We start from the raw sequence: 21,619 nt of genomic DNA, 5'->3' as shown, positions 1-21,619 counted from the left end.
GCGGCTCCGGCGGCGGCGCGGGAGGGGCGCAGGCGCGGGGCCGTGCGGGAGCCGCCCCGAGCCGAACGAGCGGCTGGCGGTGCCGGTAGTGCCGCGGGGAACGGTGCGGGCTCCGTTTGTCCGCTCGGGGCGTGCTGCTCCCGCGCCTGCTGACCTCCCGCACCTGTACCCGCCCCGCCGGCCTCCCGCGGCCGCCTCTGCAAAGCCTTGCACTGAATCCATGTGTAAAATCATGTGCCCCGAGCACAGTGCAACGCCCATCAGACTCGGAGATTCTTAATGTTAAATCATTTATTTAATAACGACCACGAAAAAAAAACCTTTGCAGTTACCGGGGCGTTCAGGCATTGTGTTGCATGCATTAAACAAATACCCGTTTTTAAGGTGGTTATGTATTCACCTTAGAACTCTTGCAGGTTCTACTATCTGCAGGTTTTCTCAACACTATTTAACGTGGAAGGACTAAGATGAATGTGTAGGGGATACGAAATAAAACCACAATAATTTGCAGCCTGGGTTTCTGCAGCAAGCCCCTGCCAGGAAAGCATCGTGGCATCCCACCAGCTGGGAAGAACATTAGAGCAGTGCTGCCTGCAAACAACTGGACTTGTCTCAACTACATCGGGTAAGAACTTCAGGCTGCCAACAAAAATTATAGACAGGCCTTTAAACTCTGACTTCCATGAGTTTTTAGAGGGTTAGGTGGAACATTTGGCTATAAAGCAGGTGCTTTGTCACTTCACAGCCCACGTCCAGGGATTTGTGCTTGGCTGAGCACAGAAGCTTTGTCCACATGTGGGAACAATGTCATGGCACTGCACACCTGTATGGGGAAAAGGATCAGGATTGACTGGATTCCTCTCAGCAGGATATTTGCTTTGCAGCATGAATACCCGTGCCATGCGTGCTGGCATTCTGATGTCTGATTTGTCCCCTGGTGCTAAATTCTGCAGTCATTACGGTAGGAAGGGAAGATTTGGAACTTTGCTGAGCAAGATGAAAAAAAAAAAAAAAATCTCTGAAGTTTTCAGTCCCCTGGTGCTAAATTCTGCAGTCATTACGGTAGGAAGGGAAGATTTGGAACTTTGCTGAGCAAGATGAAAAAAAAAAAATCTCTGAAGTTTTCGGTGGAGACTTTCATGGTGCCAATAGCTAGGAATGCATTTCATCTTAAATCAAGGCTGCCACAGGAGAGCCAACAGAATCTGGAAATGAGGGCTATGCTTTTCATGGGTTTTACATTACTCGTTTTGAACAGAGCTGAGAGAAGCTTGGCGTGAGGCCACTGTCCAGAACAATGTAGGGAAGCATACATGGTTTGAGAATTACTCAATACCATTTGGGCCTTCAGTTTTTCCTGTCTTTCAGTCCAAGGGGTTCCAGGATTCAGTTTCCTCTGCAGCAAGAGACTCTATACAGTCTTCTTGAAAAGCCAAATTCCTGTCTGGATATAACTCTTAGCCAGGGGTGGCCAGACTGTCAAGGTGGTCAAATGCAGTTGCCAAAATGAGGTGACACCAGCTGAGCAGTGAGAGGGCCCTGCTGGCACGGGAGCAAAGGACAGCCCAAATCCCCAGCTCTCGAGGAGCTGGGCTCACAGGGACTGCTGGAGGTGACACCCCGAGCTGCTGTGGGTCCCTGCTGCATTCCCAGGCCAGCCTCACCTCAGAGGGGGCTCCTGGGGAAACAGTCACCTCCTGTCTGGGGGCTGATCCCAGCCCTCCTGCATGAATATTTGATGTCACCTTCTTTCTTTGAAGGTTTTTCTATGGGGGAGAGTCTGAAAGGTCAATATCCTTACATTAGCTATTATGTGCAATGCCAAGGTAAGGGAGTTAAGTGGTTTCATGAGCAGCAGAACTCATGAACTCTGCTTTCCTGCACATTTGGGGAGGTTTTTCTCCTCCTTCTTGCCTCCTTCAGGTGTAGGACCCCAGCACAGGGTGATTAGCCAAGACTGGGTTCTTTTCCTAGGTGGGGCAACTACTGGAATACTTTACACAGAACAATTGCTTTTCCTGGAACTTCCAGCCACCTGCCCTATTCAAACTTGGCTGAGACAGCCAAGCTTAAAAATTATTGCAGAATACTGGCAGAAAAAGGCATGTGCTTAAGCTCCAGTTCTTCAGGAAATCAAGCTGTCTCTGTCCTTCACTTCCCCCATCAGCCCAAAGACAGCTGGTGCAGTAACCTCTGGAAATAAAAAACTTGGAGCTTTTGCCCTCCACTGGAAGGGTTCTCACTCTGTCAGAGAAATAAAAACAACAACAACAAAAAACTGCAAAACTCAGCAGGATGCCTTTCCAGCTTGCACACAAAGATGTCTTTGCCCAAACAGGAACACAGGTCTCAAAGCAACAAATTTGGAAAATTTGGGAAAAAATGGAGATTTCAAAGGAAGATCTGCCCAGAACCATTTCCTCAACTCCATGGCAATATCTAAGTTATTGGCAGGATAATTTAACGTGAAGGCTTAAATGTCAAACCAAACATTCCACCTTCTGCTGTTCAGCTGGACTTCAGCAAACTGTTTTGCAGTAGATTCTGCCTCACCTAACTTTTCCCCCTGTCCAAAGCAGCCACCTGTGTGTGTGCAGCACTCTTGTGTGAGCCCTGTTTGCTGTCTGCAGGCACCTGCACAGGTGTTATCCCAGAGCTGGCACACACCATCAGTGCCAGGCAGGCACCTCTGTGCCCTTGCATTCCCCTCAGATGAATCACAAATACTCTGTGTGCTGTTCACACGATAGCCTGTCGCTGGAGAAGCCCAGAGCACTGGGAACATCAATTACTTGACCTAATTAACACTGCAGAAAAAGAGGGGATGGTATTTTGATTCCTTCTGACCTAGAAGAAAACCATATAAACACTTCATCTGGGGAGCAAAAATAAACAAACCTATCCCACCTCCCCAAAACCAGACAGATGCTTCCTGTATTACGTTATTTAATAAGTGGGTTAAATCAGGACTTGACCTACATGATTTATTTCCCATGTATGTGTTTGAATCAGAATTTCCAGTAGCTAAACTCTGACTAACCCCACTGCCCAGTGCTCCTTCCTCCTCCTTTTAACTCCCTGGCAATGTTGGTGATTTTTATTTTTATTTACAAACCAAATATAAGTGAGGCTCCTGGCATCCCTGAACTGTGAACAGTGACTGTGGGGACTCACATTAACATTACAGAGCTCTGTTCCTCTCCATAACTTCACTGTCAAGGGTGGCTCTGCTGACAAGTGGATACAAAATGGGGAACAGAGAAAACACAAGAAACAGGGAAGTGGCAAAGGAACAGGGAAAACATCATGAGGAGGCAAGGCAGACATTTTTCTTGAACAATGTGCTGGAGGAAGAAATAAAAGAGATTTTCTTATTAAACCACGCAATGATAAAATTTCCAATAATATTAGCAGAATTCTCCCTTTGAATTTTGGGCAAAACTTATTGCATCAGGTAATTTTGGATGGACAGACTCTTAACTCTACATCACATGTCATAAATATTGACAATTCAACGCTTACCATCAAGTGGTTTTGTTCCTCTGACTCCATAATTTCATCCCATCTCCTTACATTTTTTAAGATCTAAAAAGACAGCAGTGGAACAGAAGGCTTTTGCACAACGTAAAAGATCTCACTATTACAGAAAGTAACCTTGTTGACAAGTCTTCATGGTTACTGAGAACTAGAAAACACAACAGCAACTCAAACTACAGCTCTGTTTGCCTGCAGTTATCACCAGAAAATTCCTTTACAGCAGTGTAAGTTGGACAAGACCCACAGTTTTAGGCTTCAGTACCACACGTGGCTAAGCTGATGAAAGAGCTGGTTATTCAGAAAGAGAAGGCTGGCTCCCCTGCTTTCCTTCCCCTGTGTGGTCCTGTCCCTTTTGGCAGCAGCAGGCTGATAGATTAGCTCACCACACCTTGGAGAACCTCACCCAGTGGCTCAGTCTTGAGTCTCAAGCCCTGTCACGGTCTCAAAACAACAGTTTAAGTTTCAGTATACACTGAAACAAAGCCCAGATAAATGATGAATAAGAGATTCTGTGTTTGCTTTCACAGGAGGATTTAGCAGAGCAGAAAAAGCCATAACCATTGAGAGTCCAGACCAGATCCAAAAAGAGATTCAGAAAGAAAACTGAGATGTTCATAGTCAAACCAAACTAAAACAAAGAAACAAATCCACGATCACTGAGACCTGTTTCTTCTGACACCACAGCAGGGCCTCCAGCATTACATTTACTTGTATGTATTTTACATTATATGTCTTGTACACATGCCCCAGCCACTCCAAACCACAGAGAGCGCGAGGTGTGTCTGACATCCTTGAGCACAATCACCCTTTTCAAGGCAAGGTCATACAAGCAAAACTCACAGGAAGCAAATTAAAGGTGTTAAGAACCCTAAGACACCAAGAAGTAGTTCCTTTATAGGTGCAAGCAGTGGTAACTTTTAAGTGTTTACTTCTGTGGGCTTCAATGACTTGCAGCACCATAGGACAGGGTGCTTTGTGCAGAGGAAAATAAGGGTTTTGATATGGGAAGCCAAATGTTTTAAAAGCAAGCTTCCATAACCCATTCAGAATGTGTATATCTTGCTAACAACTCACCTTTCTAAAGCTTGAGATGAAAAGCTAAGTGGCCTTGAACACAAATCCCTAACATTAATTATTTTCTGTGATATTCTGTACTTACTACCTGGTGAAGACCCCGTGGGTTCCACCCCAAAATTAGCTTAACCTGCTGCACTTAATAACTTGAGACTTATGCATGCACTTGAAAGCAAACACATCTTTGATATTGCAAGGCCTTTTGAGAAGTATTGAGACGCAGCTTATTCTCAAAAAACACAGAGAACGATCAGGACGCTGGGTAATCTGTGCAGTGCGAGCTCAGCTCTCCCCAACACCCCTGACCTGACATCCCTGGGAGGGAACAAAACATCCTCGGGAACTTTACAGGAACAATTCATACCAGCCTGCAAGGCTCCAGGCGCACTAGGGCTGAGATACACCCTGGCACGCTGTTACTCACCCTGTGCTGCCCTAGCTAAGCTTTCTCATCTATTTTCCTTTTCTTTTTACTCTTAGAACAGCTCAAGGAGAAGCGAGGCTCCGCTGAGGGGAAGGCGGAACGCGCTCGGCGCGGGCCCGGCCCCGCCGCCCTCAGCGCCGCTCTCGCGAGACGCGGCCGCGCGGGCTCCATATTGGGGCATTGCGCCCTGGGCTCGGAGCTCTCGCGAGGAGCTCTCCCCGAGGAGCTCCGAGCTGTGCCGCCCGCGGGGAGCGGCTCCGCGCTCGGGCCGTGCGGGGACAGCGGGGCCAGTGCCCGCGGCTGCCTGGGCTGTGCACGGGGTCGGAGCTTGGCTGCGCCGCTCGAGGCGGGGCGTGAGGGGCGAGCAAGATGACTGCGGTGTCGCCTGCGGTGTCGCCTGCGCCGTCCCACCTGCGGCGGGAGCGTGTCCCCGCCCCGCACGCCGGCGCCCCCGCCTCGCTCTCCGCTGGCCGCACGACCGCCGGCCGCGCCTCACGGGGCCATCCCGCCCCTCTCTGTGGCACAGCCCGGCGAGGGAGAGGAGGGAGGGAGGGAGAGCGGCGGGGGAAGGCGGTGACAGGGCCGCGCTCGGCCTCGCCCCCCGTGCCTGTGGGAGGGGGGCAGCGGCGGCGCGGGGCGGAGCGTGAGGGGCCGGCGGCGGCAGCGGGGGCGTCGCTGCTGCGGGGTTGCCCCCGCCCGGGAGCGCTCGGGGGAGGGGTCGCAAGAAGGAAGGAAGGAAGGAAGGAAGAAGTCGCTGCTGCCGCCGCTGCAGGAGGAGAAGGAGGTAGTGGCGGCGGCGGTGCTGTTGCAGCCGCAGGCAGAGCCTCCCCCTCCCGCCGGGCCGGGCGGGGCGGGCTCCGCAACCGAGATGTCTCAGGAGCGGCCCAAGTTCTACCGGCAGGAGCTGAACAAGACGGTGTGGGAGGTGCCCGAGCGCTACCAGAACCTCTCCCCGGTCGGCTCCGGGGCCTACGGCTCGGTGTGGTGAGTGCTGGGAGGGGACGGGGAGGTCGCGTTAGGTCGCTGCCCCGCCCCGCGGCCCCCTGTGCCCCGCCGGGAGCCGTGAGGGCTGGGCGCCGCGGCCAGCGGGGCTCGTCTGTCCCCGGGGCGCTCCTGTCCCCCAGCTCCCCACCAGCCTCCTGCAAAAGACATTTTTTTTTTTTTTTTTCCCTGCCGGTTTTACGCGCGGTGCTGCCGGGAAGCCGCAGTCTCGCCTTTGGAATGCGTCGGGGATTGCACCACATGGCAGGTGGCTCTGAAACATTTTTGCAGGGGGAGATAATAATGTGTCGTTGCCGGCCCCCCGCCCCAATGAGCTCATGTGGACACATTTCGGTGTGATTTCTTGCAGTTAGTAGGTGGGGAGTGCAGAGGCATGGAGCCTGGGAAGCCCCCCCATAGCTGGATTTGCAGAGCTCGTCCCAGTTTCCTTCTGGACCTGAAGGATAGATTGTATTTGAGGCAATTGTGTTTTCATCTGGAATTTGGTGATAGGCAAGAAATAGGGGGAATGCTGGGAGGGCTGTTTTTGTACTCCTGACTTGTTACAGTGAATTCACAATATTATTGCCGATGTTTTCTCGGCAATAATAGATGAACACGGGAGGACTCGTTTTATTGCTATGGAATTACTGCAGTATGTGCTCCCCGGGAGAGTAAAGTCCTGCTGTGAGACCTGCAGAAATACAGGGAGCTGCAAGAGTTTAGTTTTTAATGCTTACCCAATAGGCACAAACCAGGCTACGTGTGTGAGATACAATGCCTCCTTAATTTGTAGCTTCTCTGCTGAGCTGCGGTGGATCATTAAACATAAATGGAGCTGCATACTTGGCTTAAGCTTAAAGACAAGGTAGTGTTTGAATCAGTTTGACTCCAGACTTTAGCAGTCATTTAGTTAAATGTTCACAGATTACTGCCTCCTTTGATTAAGAAACGTCTTCCACATGAGCATTCTGGGTTTTCTTCTGTGTTCTTTGGTTCTGTCAAAGTGTGAGCAGAATTTTGAAATATGGGTGCATAATTACAAAGCTGATTTGCTGTTGTGTTTGAGCAGGCATGCATATGTTTTTATTAATGTGGTATGCAAATTTGCATTATGGGTATCAATTTTATTGTAAGGAGGGACACATGCTGCATTTTGCTAGTAAAGAAAATAAGTTCCTTTGCACGTGCTACAGTTTTAATGAAATGCTCAGCTGTTCTTAACCTGTTATAAAATTGTTGGTAAGTTGAGCTTAAATAACTTGCATTTCTTAAAATGCTGTGATTGAAGTGTGCAGAGGCTTGCATTTCATAAAAGTAAACCAGGCAGGTCAATTTTGTAGCAAGAATAACCAATATGCTTGCTGAGGTGTGTTTTTGGTTTGTTTCTTTTTTTTTTTAATATAATTATAGAATGGTTTTGATTGGAAGGGAATAGACAGGTTTCTTTTGGTGAAAGAAGGACCTTGTTGACACAGCTGATAAATACCCCTGTAAGTGTCACAGAGTTATGCAACTCCTGAGATGGAATGGGAAATTAATTTGCTTGGTGCCTTGTTCTTTGTATTTTAAGGTTGATCCTACATCATATACCCCACTCCCATTTTCTCTTCCCCCTCCCTACAATCTCCATTGTACATGTAATACTTGCAAAGTTTGTTTTCAACCAGTAACTAACGAGTTTGCATCATGAATTTCCTGTTTTGCTGTGTCAAAACTTTCAAAGATTGTGCAACTTTGTTCAGACCAAGTGAAACAGTTTTGTATTGGAAGCAATTTCAGACATGTGGCAGAGTCTTTTTACAGTTCATGTTAATGGCTTCCTCTATGTTCTTCTAAAAATAGTTTTCAGAAAAGATGTAGTGATATGGAAAGTATGTCAGAATTGAAAAATTCAAGAAAACAACAAAAACTTTTGCATATTTATGGACGTTTATTAAGCTATAAGTGGTGATGCATATTATTTATGGTATTCCTGCAAGGACTTGTTCTGCTCTGTCCCTTTAGAGATGGTGTTTTTCTCTCCAGTAAAAAGTTTCATTTGGGGTTTGGTGTATCCCTGTTGGGATAGTACATAGTGGTGTTTTAACAATCCTTAAAATGGGAAATAGATTTTCATGTATGTTCACTGCATTATTGTATTCAAATATAATCCAATATGCTCTGTTATTTAAGTTGTCAAAATGAGGCGTTTAAAAATGAGGAATCTCCAGAAAATGGAGGAGAAAATGAATTAAAAAAAAGCATTAAGGTGCCAGATGAGTCACTCAGACTAGGGAGCTGTTGTGGGCTGCTCTGAATGTGCTGTGAGCATGGCCTGGAGCTCCCTCGTGCACAGACAGACTGCTGGGGAGGAATGGATGGAGGCAGAGCTTTTTCTGCAGGCAGCCTGAGACTGCCTGAAATGAGAGCAACCACTGCAGTGTTGGAAGAATGAGGTTCAAATGGCCAGCTCAGGTATTTTTCAGGATCCGTTTTTTAAAACCTGCATGTGTTGGAGATGCAAACAGGGATTCAGTTCCGAAACTTTGAGGAAAAATCTGCACATATCCTCAGATTGATTCTTCCTAAGTCAAGTAGCAATTGCCATGGCATCTGTTGTGTGAAATGCTGTTTCATTCATTCTTGCAACGTTTTGTGTATTTGTACAACACAGTCTCTTGCATGCTTTTGTAACCGGGCCTGCATTGGAGAAAGGGCTCCTGACATATCCATTTTGTAATTTTTCATGTAAGGAGGAGAGGGGCCTAGACAATACAACATCTTGCAGTGGGAAGTTGCTGAACAGAGATGGGATTGATTGGTGACTCACTTCACTTGGAGGATTGCTTCATTTCTTGCCTGTGCTGAAGTCTTGACTCCTGGCATCAGTTCAGCCAGCTCTGAGCTAAGCAAAATGGTGTTTTCACAAATTTCCCATCAATTTCTAAAAGGCTGTGAAGCACTTCGTTTGGTATACTCTTAGTTTACTTAATTGTTATATTTTTGCAGCTGTTCTTTGTTGTATTAATGCCTTTGTAAAATAAGGGGCTTGGTTTAATTGCTTTGCAAGCTATCTGTGTTGCCTTAATTTGGAAAGGATTGAACAGCCAACACTTACTCTTCCTCAAAATCTTGCATAAGATTTTTTTTTAGCTTTTTTTTTTTAATAGACTGTCAGGTGATACAGCCCTCCAAAACCTGTGATTTCTTCCCATTTCAACCCACAGTTGTATTGAGTCTGAGTTTCTTGGGGACTGAGAGCTCCCAGAGAAACATTATAGATTTAACAAATTTTAAAGCATTAGGGTCTAGAGGAAATGAAATAACCCTAAACACCACATTTGTAGAAACAGTTGCTCTGTGGATTTTTTTCCTAATCCCTTATCAAAGCGTGCAATGCCTCCAAATCCTGCGTGTGCTTGGAGGGACAGGTGCCTGCTCCCCCAGTGAGGTGTGGCAGATCTGTGAGGAGTGATAGGAACTGTAAAACTGAGTGGGATGAAGCAGCCACACAGGAAGGATTGGCAGAAGATGTGTGGGGAGGGGGCACTGGAGTGGGAGAAGGGCAGGCACAGAAAAGCTGTGAGCAGAGCTCTGAAAGTGCTGGCAAGGAGTTTGGACTGCAGGGGAGCTTGGTACATTAAAAAGGGAAATTTGTGAGAGCACATCTGTCCTACAGGGAGATTTTTATTGCAGCTTTCTTAGAAGCAGAAGCTAATCTAGGCCAGGAGAATGATATTTGTAACTTTTATCGTGTTTTGGGAGGGTGATGACTGAAGTGTGCAGGTACAGAAGTGACTGCAGTCAGTAATAAACTGTCAGGTGTTAACTGTGTTTTTCTGTCTGATTAGGAGTGCATAAATTAACCTCAGAGGTAGCACTAAGGAGATTCTGTTAGCTTGGGTATTTGCAGAGGCACTAGCAAATGAGCAGCATGTATTTAGCAACATAGCCTTTGCACAAAAATTAACATTCTGATTATTTAATATTTAAATAAATTGTGCTCATAAGTAACCTTGTTACTTGGTTCTCTAAAGTAATTGTTTTCTTCTACCTCCTGTGCTCTGGATTCAATTCAGGTTAGATCAGAATTGTAATTTTAGCTCACTTAGGGTGAGGTGGATGCAGTTCATTTGCCATAGCACAGTACTATGTAAGAGGTTAAAAAAAAAGTGTGATAAATTCTAAATTTGTGCTGATCTTATTTTAAAAGGGATTTAAAACTGTGGATAGAGCAATTTTTTCCTAATTGGGCTTCTTTAGCTGAAATATGATCAGTGTAATGCAGCTGTTTTAAAGTCTGTGATGAAAGGCAGCTCAGTGTTCTTTAAAATGTTCTCCAGCTGACAGCTGCTCTGTAGCTGTTCATTAGCCAGTTATCTGTATTGGCAGAAAATTACTCAGCATGATTTATCTGTGGGGAAATAGTCTTTAGGCCTCAAATATGACCAGACTTTGTGTTCTGACTTTAAGTCTAGGTTGTGAATATTCAGTTATACAGAATTTTCTTTCCTGAGCTTGTGCATTGTGCTGTTTAACCAGTACTGCTGACTGCAGTTCCCTTGGAGGTTCTACAGCTACTGCAACAGCACAGTGACTTGATATGACCCCAAAGAATGTAATTTAAAAAGAAAAAGTGAAACTGAATTTCATCTGAATCCTGAAACAGCTTATTTTATGTTTGGTGGCTCTGAAATCTCAAAATCTTGGAAACCAAAAGAGAAACTTGACTCTGGAGCTGTGGAGGTTTGAGGTGCAGGGGATCCCCTTCTTTGCAAGATGAAAGAGTTTCTGGTATTTGCTGCATTTTGGACCTGAATTGTTTGGAAACTGGTGAAGATCCATGACTAATTTACAGCAGCATGTGCTGAATGATGATGGCTACTCTTATTTTTGCTCTAAGTCCCAGAAAACACCTTATGTATCAGTAGAATGCTGGTATTTTCAGGCTGAACTAGAGACATTTGTGTATTGCAGGATGGTGATTTTTACCCAAGACTGAAAAATAATTGAATTCTAAATTTCATGAAGTGTTGCCGCTTAAATATTGATTTTTTTTTTTTTCCTAGTGATGTGTGAAAACTTGAGAATTTGAAATCAACATTAAGAAGTGAATGTTCCATGGCTTCTTTTGTGTGCCAGGCTGGGGTGTAAAGGATAACTTGCATGTGGAAGTAATTGCTAAGGGGTGTTTTTGAGCCAGTGTGACGTAGCTTGGGTAATTCAGCTCTGGCAGGTTGTGCTGCTGTGACCTGCTGCACTCCTGTGTGTTTTCCAGAAAGGTCTTTCCACTCTGCATGCCCTTTATAGAAAGGGAGATGCTCTTCTTCCACTGTGCACAGAGGGTTTTTCCATCCCTGCCAGGGCCTGGGGGAAGGGTCACTGCTCACAGGAGGCTGCTGGTGTTGTGTTTTCTATTTCTCATAAACTTCACTTACCAAATTCCTTGGAAAATGGGCAAATTTCAGATAAGGAGTCTTTTTGCAGGTTAATTCTTGGTGGTTGTTTTAAAAGTAAATGACAGCAGCCTTTATTTCAAATAGCTCCTTTGGTGGGGTGGGCGTTGTGGGTTGCATGTGCAATTGTGGGTTTATTCTAGGACTGCTCTTGGGAGTGGTTTTGAGCTTTGTTATTTCACACTTTATGAATATGTAGCATTCCTTTTTGCTTGATGTTTATCAAGAACTAGTGCATACTCACTTTTAAATGGAATCAGGAGTTCACCTGAATCATAAATACAGCAGGAAAATCAACCAGTATTGTCCTTGTATGACTTTTTCCATTCCATGCTTTCCCCATATTCATTGCCTTGAGTGAAGTGTTGATTTCATATCCTCTCTTTCTCCTCCTCCTTCCTTTTGGACAGCTTTATGAGTTGCTTAAGAAATTACTTTAAATATAATTTTACTGTATTATATATATATTTGCGTGTGTTTATATATATATATTTTTTTAGTTTCTGAGTAGGATTAAAAGTCCCCATGGACTCTTAAGGAAAAATACTGTTTGTGTGTACAAAGGGACAAGTTTTGGTAATGTACAGCTACTTATCATTCATTCACATGCACTTTTATATAACAGAACTTGGTGATTGGATGGGATTTACCAAAGAAATTTAATTTCAGCTTCAGTTATGATTAACAACAATCATAACTGATTTTATTAGGCACAAGTTCTGGATTTTTGTGTGGATTTAAACCATGAAAATAGTATTTTGAGCATAGCATTTTGTGATCAAGTGTGGTGTTTGAAAGTATGTTTAGGAATAGTGGTAGTATTTACAAGTACTCGTCTCTCCAGAGTTTTAGTGCATAATTATGTTTAAGAGCACTTCAGACAGCAAAGTCATAAACATTTCTCTTTCTTTCTACAAGATTTCCCTTTACTGTGTGGACAAGACTCCCCTTTTAAACATTTTCTGCAGAAACCAACAGTTGCCTAAAACTGTGAGGATTTTGGGCGGCGTGCAGGTTATGGACCGGGACACCCAGAAACCGTTTTCCCTGGAGAAGTGGCGTTGCTGTAACTCTGTGGATTTGAAGGCATTCCTCAGAGTTAATGTGGTGATTTGCTTGCCCTGTGTTGCAGTTCTGCCTTTGACACCAAGACTGGTTTGCGGGTGGCGGTGAAGAAGCTGTCGCGGCCCTTCCAGTCCATCATCCACGCCAAGAGAACCTACCGGGAGCTGCGGCTGCTCAAGCACATGAAACACGAAAACGTGAGCGCAGGGAGGGGCTGGGACTGCTCCCCTCAAGCTGGGCTGAGCATCCATCCTGATGGATTGCTGTTTTCTTGGTGCTTATGGTTTTTTTGCTCGTGCTGAATGCAAAGCTTGCAGTGCAGGGTGTTGGAGGATCTTGTCGTGATGATTTGAGGGAGTGAATGGAGCTGCAGAGCTCTCACGTGTGCCTGCAGCAGGTTTTCAAGTTCCAGAAGGCCTCGTTGGCTTGCATAAAGCACTGAACAGATGGAAATGAAACATCTACTGGAATAAATGCTTCAGTGCCACAAAGGATCTTAGTAACTGTATCGTAGTGTGCTATAAGCATATTTCACAGCTTTTCACTGTTTTCTTTTTAGGTGATTGGCTTGTTGGATGTGTTCACCCCTGCCAAATCACTAGAAGAATTCAATGATGTGTAGGTAACTTCTCTGAAGATTGCAACAAAATGTCTTTTGTATCTGCTTACACCTCCCAGTTTATGACAGAAATATTTGTCTATTTAATTGGTCTGCCATCACTCACAAATAATCCTGAATTCCAGCACAAAGTTATACTACATCCTAAGCTATTGGACTTGTCACAATTGTTCACCTGCTGTGGTTTACTGCCCAGTGCTGTTGGAATCACTCTACCAATTTGCTACCTTATTTAAAGTGTCACGATCTCTGTTTCATTGAACAACGTGCTTTGGGACAGTCAGCTCTGCTACTGGAGCTTTATAGGGAATTTTTATCCTAATCCTACTCAAGAGATTGCTTCACAGCCCACGTGTTTGCTTTTGTTCACAGGTACTTGGTGACACATCTCATGGGAGCAGACCTGAACAACATTGTGAAATGCCAGAAGCTCACTGATGACCACGTGCAGTTTCTCATTTACCAGATCCTTCGGGGCCTGAAGGTGAGTGTCCCTGTCTTCCCTGAATGGGGACAGCTCACCATGGAGGGGGTGGGAGTTCCTGGTGAATGTTACACCCTCAGAAATTCAGATGTGTGCATAGGGCTTCTGTAACTTCCCTAAAGCATTGTAGAATAACATTTTATTATTGTTCTTTCACTTCTGCCTCTCTGGAGCTCTGCATCAGTGAGGTTACCTCTCATTTTTATGTGTTCTATGGGCACAGTCTAGAGGATGATGAACTGTGATGCCCTCTGGTCTGCTCTGGCAATGAATTTTCCATTTCTTCAGTTTTGTTTACTTGTGTTGTTCCACTCGTGTGGCAGCACGCCTGGGTGTTCCTAAGGAGAGGCAAAGTGGAACACCCACCTGGTGAAACCCACAGACACACAGGCAGACTGGAGCATCTGAATTGTGTGGGCTGGGCTAGGGCAGTATTTTCCAGGGAAGAGATGAGGAGGTGGCTGCTTGGACTGTTACATAAATTTTGTCATCTTATTTTACAGTACATCCATTCAGCTGACATAATACACAGGGTGAGTATTCATTCTAAGATTGTTTCCTGTAGTGAAACAATATCTTAAAAAAATTAAACATGAACATGTACAAGTAGCACCAAGAAAAACCAGAGAAAATTTTCTGAGAATTTTTTTGGTTAAGTAGTAAAAAGTTGGAACAGGGGAAGTGGTTGTTAAGATTCATAATTTTGCTTTGTGAATTAACTTTTCTCTTAACGTTGGTGCTGCATATTTGTATTTACCTTTATGCATTTTTGGTTATATGTGACACCTCTGAGAACCACAGAAGAGATTTCTGATTCTGATAAAATAATTTATCCAAAATTAGTATTTGCACTCAGTTAGAATCTGTATTTTTATCTCTGTTTACAATTGTATCTACTTCAGATTCGTGAAACAACACATACTCCACTGTTAATGCTGATGTTTAATTTTTTAGGATTTAAAGCCCAGTAACCTAGCTGTTAATGAAGACTGTGAGCTAAAGGTAATGTAATTAAAAAATCTGATTTGTTTGACTGAGATTTGAGTGCCATGTGAATGTCCCTTGCAACTTAAGTGTCAAAACAATTCCTTTTGAAAATACTTTCATAGAAAAGCAATAATCTGCTTCCCAGCTGTAGAGTTGTAAGGATGTGGTTTTTGTATCTGGTCCTGTGTTTTCAGTGAATCATCATGAAAGTGCAGAGTTAACAGCTTCAGTTTGTGTTTTCTTGTTTTGGAGACAAGATACCCAGCCCCAGTTCCGACTGTCGAGTCCTACGCTGTTCTAGCCTAGTGTCTTTTCCCAGGTTGTGAAATTTAGTTTCATGATCTGTTTTTGCAGCTCTCCCACCTCTCCTGTCCCCCACTGAGTGCTTGCCTGCAGTGTGTGCTGGGTGGGTTGCACTGTTGCCCTGCAGCTGCTGTGTTTGTGTTTGTAGATCCTGGATTTCGGGCTGGCGCGGCACACGGACGATGAGATGACTGGCTACGTGGCCACCCGGTGGTACAGGGCTCCTGAGATCATGCTGAACTGGATGCACTACAACCAGACAGGTAATGCCTTCAGCCAGCACAAGAATTCTCTGTTTTGTCAAGTTGCTGAATTGTGAGGGGGAAAAAAGAGATTGCTCCCCTCCATTTGATTGCTTAAGTTGGCACTCTTGGTAATTAAGCTTTGGGGCTGGAGTTTGAACCACTTTCTGTCAGATGGAAGTTAAGAATCATTGTGATAGCATTCACCAGCAATTTGAACCTTTGAAACTGCAATTGGCAAAATATTGCCAGCACTTACCCCTTGCTTTCCCTAGCAGAGTGGTTTTTAAAATAAGTGACTGGGATGTGTCTGGTTGTGGAGAATGTCTGGAGCTATAGTGTGAAGAAATGACAAAAAGTGGATAAATCTCCCATCCTTTTCTCTCCTCTTAGCCACTTCTTCACAGATTTATCTTCCTCACAGTTTCCAGTATCTTCTCTCCAGCAATACTTGCAGATCAGGCACAGAGAAGAAAATCAGTCTCAGAATAGTTCTGTGCAGGAGAACACCAAATAAAATGATGTGCTACCCCCATTTCATAGATCAGTACCTTAAGGTTTTTCCCCCTCTTGCACACGTATGGGCCTGTCTTGTATCATCAGTGCAATGGTTGGTGGTTGTTTGGGTAGCATTTATGTAAAGCCACATGCAAATCCATTCCTCAGAGTCCTCTTGGACAGGTTTCTTCCCCTTTGTTGGTTTAGATTCTTCCCCAGCTCTTTGGTGTTCAGGTCATGTTGTAATCTGGAGGAAGAGTTCCTGATCTTGAATTCTGTTATTTGTACAAGTTTCAGATGACACAGAACAGTCTCAGTTAGCTTGCCATGTGTTTCAGATTGTTTCAGTGCTGTGACACTGTTCAAGGAGGAGTTGTTTGCTCTGGTTGGATGGGATGGTTCTGCTCAGGCTGTACTTTTATGCATCATGTTTTGTTTTCTGTTTTATTTTGTTCAGTTGATATTTGGTCAGTGGGATGCATTATGGCTGAGCTGTTGACTGGAAGGACATTGTTCCCTGGCACAGACCGTATCCTTTAGAAGTAATTTGTCTTTGAAATTGAAATTAGATCTTCATTTTGACACAATTGACAAGAAAATAACTTCTGGGTTTAGTTATGGACTTCTGTTTGTTTGTTTTTAAATTAATGGCTTCTTTTACTCACAGTACAAAGAGGTGAGTTCTTGAATTTGCTGCACATCTGTTCCTCTTTATTGTCTGTTGTCATCATTAGATTTATATACTCTTTGTTTCTGTTACTTTCCTTTAAGTTTATTTAAATTTATTGGTTGAGTTTCTAGCTAATACTTGCATGGATGTCTGCCAAGAATCCTCTCATGCTTCAGGTCTTTTGCAAATGTGATTCCCTTCTGGCCTCTCTTCTTTTCTCCTGGAGGTATCCTGGCTGTGAAAGCAGGTTCTTTATTTAGATTTTTGCAGATTCTTTAGTGCCAAGGTTCTCATTAAAATTGCTCTGAAATGTTTAGGTTCCATTTCCATGCTTGACTCTGAACCTCCTTTCACAGTGTGCTTATACTGATGTGAAAATTCAACCTTCAATAAGATCTTTCCAAAATATTTTTTTTTGCCTCATCAAAGTGGGCTGGGCAGGACACTTTGGTAAATTTGAGAGAACTTTGTGAGATTTGGTCATATTTTCCCCAGGAAATTGGAAGTGAGACTTGATGCAAATTGTTGCACTTAAAATTTTTGCTCAGCCACACAAGATTGGGGTGTAATTTACTACTGGCAAGATTTTTCATTGCCTAGAAATTGGGCTTTCATTTGCCAGAGAAAATGACATTGCCCACCTTTTACCAAAGTTTATTATTTCAACCACAGTCTGTTCATTTTGATAACTTCTGTTAATTTGTTAGTATTTGTGTCAGTTAATTCCAGTATGTTAGCACTGATGAAAAGAAAGCTGCTGCCTGCTGTTTATCTACCTTCAGAAAGCATCTGGGTTCCAAAACTCCCTCCTGAGGAGCAGCTTTCATTCCAGCTTTCAGTGTCACCTCTTTTCAGTGTGCTTTAACTTTATCCTCTCCTCTCTGTCTTCTTGACTCCATCTCATAATTTCTCTCTGAATTTGTTGTACTGTGCTGTGTAGTCATCTCTGCTGTATTTTTCTCTTGTCAGAGACAGAAACTGAATTAAACAAAAGCTGGTATATTTTTATCTGTTGATTCAGCATGTGTAGGTTGGTTTGGACTTTTTGGTTTCTTTTAAGAAAAACTGAGATACCAAGAACTGTTCATTCAAACAAAGCAAAAGCCTTTAAGCTTTTGCCACTATTTAACCCTAGCAACAGTGACACTTGAGATTTTAAAGAACTTGACACTTGCAACTAAAATATTTGTAATAGGATTTTCAATGTGTAAGAAATGCTTCATGGTTTTGATTTATTTTGTGGTTTTTATGAATTGAACAAAATGGTGATTCTTCCAAATCTGAGAAGTTTTTTCTCCAACTCTGTTCTTAGCTGTAAATTAAAGCCACTGATATCTGCAATGCAAAATGAATACTTCCAGGATCTAATTTATTTGCTTTATCATAATAAGGTACTTCATTCATTTGTGTCTCCCAGCAGATGCTTGTGATGATTTACTTTAAATGCTCCATTTCATTTGCAAATGGCAGGTAATGCTTTTTAATGAAATGCTCTTTCTGTTCTGAGTTGCTTAGATTTAAGAAAAACAGACCCAATCCTTTCCCATCTTAGACAAAACTTGGTAGTACTGTAATTCTTCCAGTCCTTCTGTGTTTGTGCTTTTTGATCATGAGGTTAAAGCTAAAAGGAGAGCAGGGTTGGTTCTGAATCCTGTTTGTGCATGGAACTCTTACCCAAGGGCTGAAAGGACCCTGGCTGGCAGCTTTCACTCCAGGTTTGCTGGCATCTCAAGACAGCAAGCAGAATTAAGATAACAGTTCTAGTTCCTTCCTGAAGGCTCTTAGAAATCTTTATATGTGCATTGTTTTAGGAGAGAGTTGAAGGGGTTTTCTAGGTTTAGATCCTGTTGGGTAGTTCTGGCTCTTAATTTCATTGTACCCACAGATTTGCAGAGGCTCTTGTTCCTCCTGTAGTGTCACTGTACAATTGCTGACTTAGTGACTTTGGAGTTAATATTAACATGAATAATTCAAGGTATGTTTGCCTTGTGTCCAGTAGCCAAGGATGTGATACATCCAAATCCACTGCAGTTCTAGAAAATTCCCTGTGCAGTTGGAGGCAATGGGACTTTGTGTTGCTGGAAATTGCTCCTGTTTGACAGCTGGACATTTGAAATATTGGTCTCAAGATGTAAATTTTCTCAACTGTGTAGCCTCACATTTCCAAAATTAGAGTGACAGAATATGTAATGGCTTCTCAGGATGATCATCCCCCTGTTCAGATGGTTCTGTTTGAAAGGTTGGACCCTTTCAGCAAGGATTTGGCAGAAATGCTGTGATGTTATTTACAGTCCCTCACACATTTCTTTGTACAGCCTGGGGAGCACCCATTCAGTGCAGGTAAGCTGTAAGTTCATTTAATCAGGTAAGTAAAAAAGTTGGACTCTGAAAATGAGGATCTTCAGTGCTGTCTGTGATGATTGTGCCTCTGATAAATAAATATTGAGTTTAAACTTCTGAATCTGTAGAGATTCTAAACACAGCTATCATTGACTTAAAGCAAGAATTGAGATACTCTAAGGAAAAAACCCTGTGGTTAATTTGGGCTTAGCTCTGCAGGATTGCTGAAGTACTCCTAATTTACACTGAATGTAAGGTAATTGTATTATCCCTGTTTAATCTATGGGTAGAAGCATTTGGATGAAAGATGGATTTCCAATACTGGTGAAGCCTCTGCCAGGAGGTGGAGAAGGGGATCAAGACTGGAAAAGGAGTCAGAGACCAAAAAGTGAGGTGATGAAAATCAGAATCCTCCAGGCACTGGACTCTGATCCCTGTTGGTCCCTTCCAACTCAACATGTTCTGTGCATGGGAGGCTTAGCTGAGGCTTTCTTGTTGGTATTGTTGTATCTGTCTGATGCCAAGATCAGTTTCTGTTAAACACATATTAATTAAATTTTTACAGCGCTGGATGTGAATGATTCATACAAATCAGTATGAAAGTTGACTTTGTTTGAATATTTGACTTGCAGAAAATAATATAAAATAAAAATAAGAAAATCTAGCTTTTTCTTGTACTAGTTTAGCATTTTTGTATGTTTTGTGTTCCCTTAAACTCTGGAGAGTGTTCTTTTTTTTTACTGTTTTTATTCAGTACTGTGAAACTTCCATGATACCTAACCAGTCTGAAATGACATATTCTTCTGATACACCTTATTCTTGCTTGAGATGGCAGCTAAAACAACTTGGAACTTTGCTTTGCCTGGATAAGCTGTTACCATCTTGTGACATTTGCTGCTGCTGGTGATAGCAGGTTATTTTCTGAATTTTAGAATCCCTCATCAGTCCTTGGGAGTACCTTGAGGATGGCACTTGGGGTTTGCATGCTGTGCTTTCCTTCTCCATGCACATGTGCTGGTGTTTTTCCTCTGCTTTGTATTTACTAAATCTCTTTCCTGTCTTTAATTACTTGTGGCTCATTTCTCTGGGAGGTGCTGGGCCCTGTAGTTAAAGAATGCTGCAGTTCAGCAGGTTATGGATGGCAGGCCTAAAACCAGAAGCAGGGTTGGGTTTTGGCAGAGCCAGTTCCATAGTCTGTCTTTTTTCTTATTTATCTGAGAAGTATCTTCCACTAGCAAACAGGGCAGCAATATTGTTGGCACAGCAGTGCACAGGCTTCTAAATGCCTTTAAATAACTTAAATACTTAAACTGAGCTGTGGCCTGTTAGCATCTAAAATTTGCACTTCAACTGCTATAAGTGAAAGAAGTAAGGACTGTTTTAAATAGCTCTGAAGAAAATCTAATTGAAATGAGCCAGTTGTGGTTAGTAGAGTGCCCTTTGCTAATTCTCCTACAGCAGTGGATATTCTGATCTCATTTTAAGCATTGTTCAGAGTTTGCAGTCCAGCTGTGCTAAATCTAAATAGATATTGGGTTTACTTTTAGGTTTTTGGTAGCTAGAAGTTTGCCAAGTAACTTTACAAGTGAAGAATTAATTCAGCTGTTCTGGCAAAGGGCTAATTCCAGAGCTCTTAATTAATTTGATAGATAAAACTTGAGACCAAAGTTTACCTCAAAAGATGGTGGTTTTAGCAAAGCATTGGTGATTTCCTTCATACAGAGTTTGCCAGTATTACAGGAACTCTGGGTTGTTTTCTAGGGTTTTTTTAAACAGGTGAGTTTTTGAAGTTCTTGCAGTACTCAGATTAAAAGATGCTCTAAGAAGAAACTGCCAGCTGTATCTTCAGCCATCAGGAAGGCATTGATCCCAGAAAACAAGATTATCTAAAAAAATTTGTGGAACTACTTTGGTGTAATTTTAAAGGCAAATATAAACATTATGGACAGTCTGAAATCCCTGTGGAGGATAATTCAGGGAAGAAGGGAGATGATGCATTGATGGTTTTCAAAAAGATACTTTGTCTTCTTAGTGTCTTGAGATTTAGCCATAAAACTGTCTTTGATGGATTCCCCCCCTCAGCTGTGTGTTTTGTCACCCAGGCCTTGCTGAAGGGGACAGCTCAGGCTGGCACGTGGCCTGCTGGAGCTGTGTCCCTGGTAAAACATTCTTTCCATCCTGAGAGCTTTCCACACACATGTGTTCAGCCTGAGCCCCTGCTCTGTTTCTCCCTGCTGCTGCAGCAGGGATGGTCAGGATGTTCAGGTGTTTGATCCCCCCTGCCCTGGTGGTCCCAGGGTTCAGGTGTTTGATCCCCTGTGCCAGGGCAGGACCCTGTGCCAGCTGCAGCAGCTCAGCTGCCCAGGGTGTGCCCAGGGGGAAGTGATGCTGCAGGGTCCAATCATTTCCTTACCTCCCAAATGGCTGAATGAGCTTGGAAGGTGTTCACAAAAAACCTTGACTTTCTTCTTAATATGAGTGCCTACCCTTTCCAGCCTTCTGCTTTATTTCAGCTGTTACTAATGCAACCTAATCCTGTGAACTGCAGCTTGGTGTGGGGCCTGAGGGGGTGAAGGGAGCATGGAAGTTCAGCCTTTGCCAGTGGGGCTAAAGATTTCTGCTCCAACATAGTTCAGGATGCAGTGCCCAATTCCATGCATGTGGGGTACCTGTAGACAAGGTGTTCAATCTGTCTGATACAGAGAGAGCTCAGTTACATTCAGTTGTAACAAGAGGAATGAATATGGTTTGCCTAAAATAGCTTTTGAGTCGAGGCCTTGGCAAGAATTAATTTTCAACATTAATAGGGTGATGTGTTGCGCTTTTCATTTTGATTTCTCCCAGCATTTTCCTTTATGGTCCATCATTAGATATTGATCAGTTGAAGCTCATTTTGAGACTCGTTGGAACGCCAGGGCCTGAGCTTTTGAAGAAAATCTCCTCAGAGTCTGTGAGTT

The 21,619-nt window shown here is 43.5% G+C and overlaps 1 protein-coding gene across 4 annotated transcripts in view; it reads left to right on the top strand.

The window, feature by feature from the left end:
* The first annotated feature begins 5,472 nt into the window (after positions 1 to 5,472).
* Positions 5,473 to 21,619, top strand: part of MAPK14 (mitogen-activated protein kinase 14) — a 22,402-nt gene continuing 6,255 nt past the window's right edge. Inside the window, exons 1-9 of one of the 4 annotated variants that reach the window (XM_041427172.1) lie at positions 5,473 to 6,019; positions 12,587 to 12,716; positions 13,079 to 13,137; positions 13,511 to 13,622; positions 14,126 to 14,155; positions 14,577 to 14,624; positions 15,061 to 15,175; positions 16,110 to 16,181; positions 21,533 to 21,612. In XM_041427172.1, the coding sequence (XP_041283106.1) occupies positions 5,904 to 6,019; positions 12,587 to 12,716; positions 13,079 to 13,137; positions 13,511 to 13,622; positions 14,126 to 14,155; positions 14,577 to 14,624; positions 15,061 to 15,175; positions 16,110 to 16,181; positions 21,533 to 21,612 (762 nt within the window). In that variant the 5' untranslated portion in view covers positions 5,473 to 5,903. The remainder of the gene's footprint in view (positions 6,020 to 12,586; positions 12,717 to 13,078; positions 13,138 to 13,510; positions 13,623 to 14,125; positions 14,156 to 14,576; positions 14,625 to 15,060; positions 15,176 to 16,109; positions 16,182 to 21,532; positions 21,613 to 21,619) is intronic. The other 3 variants (XM_041427169.1, XM_041427170.1, XM_041427171.1) reach the window with 3 other exon arrangements.

Source organism: Onychostruthus taczanowskii, unplaced genomic scaffold (assembly GCF_017590055.1).
Source record: "Onychostruthus taczanowskii isolate IOZ18803 unplaced genomic scaffold, ASM1759005v1 scaffold97, whole genome shotgun sequence".
In the NCBI taxonomy this organism is placed as follows: domain Eukaryota; kingdom Metazoa; phylum Chordata; class Aves; order Passeriformes; family Passeridae; genus Onychostruthus; species Onychostruthus taczanowskii.
This window is presented reverse-complemented; position numbering and strand designations above follow the sequence as displayed.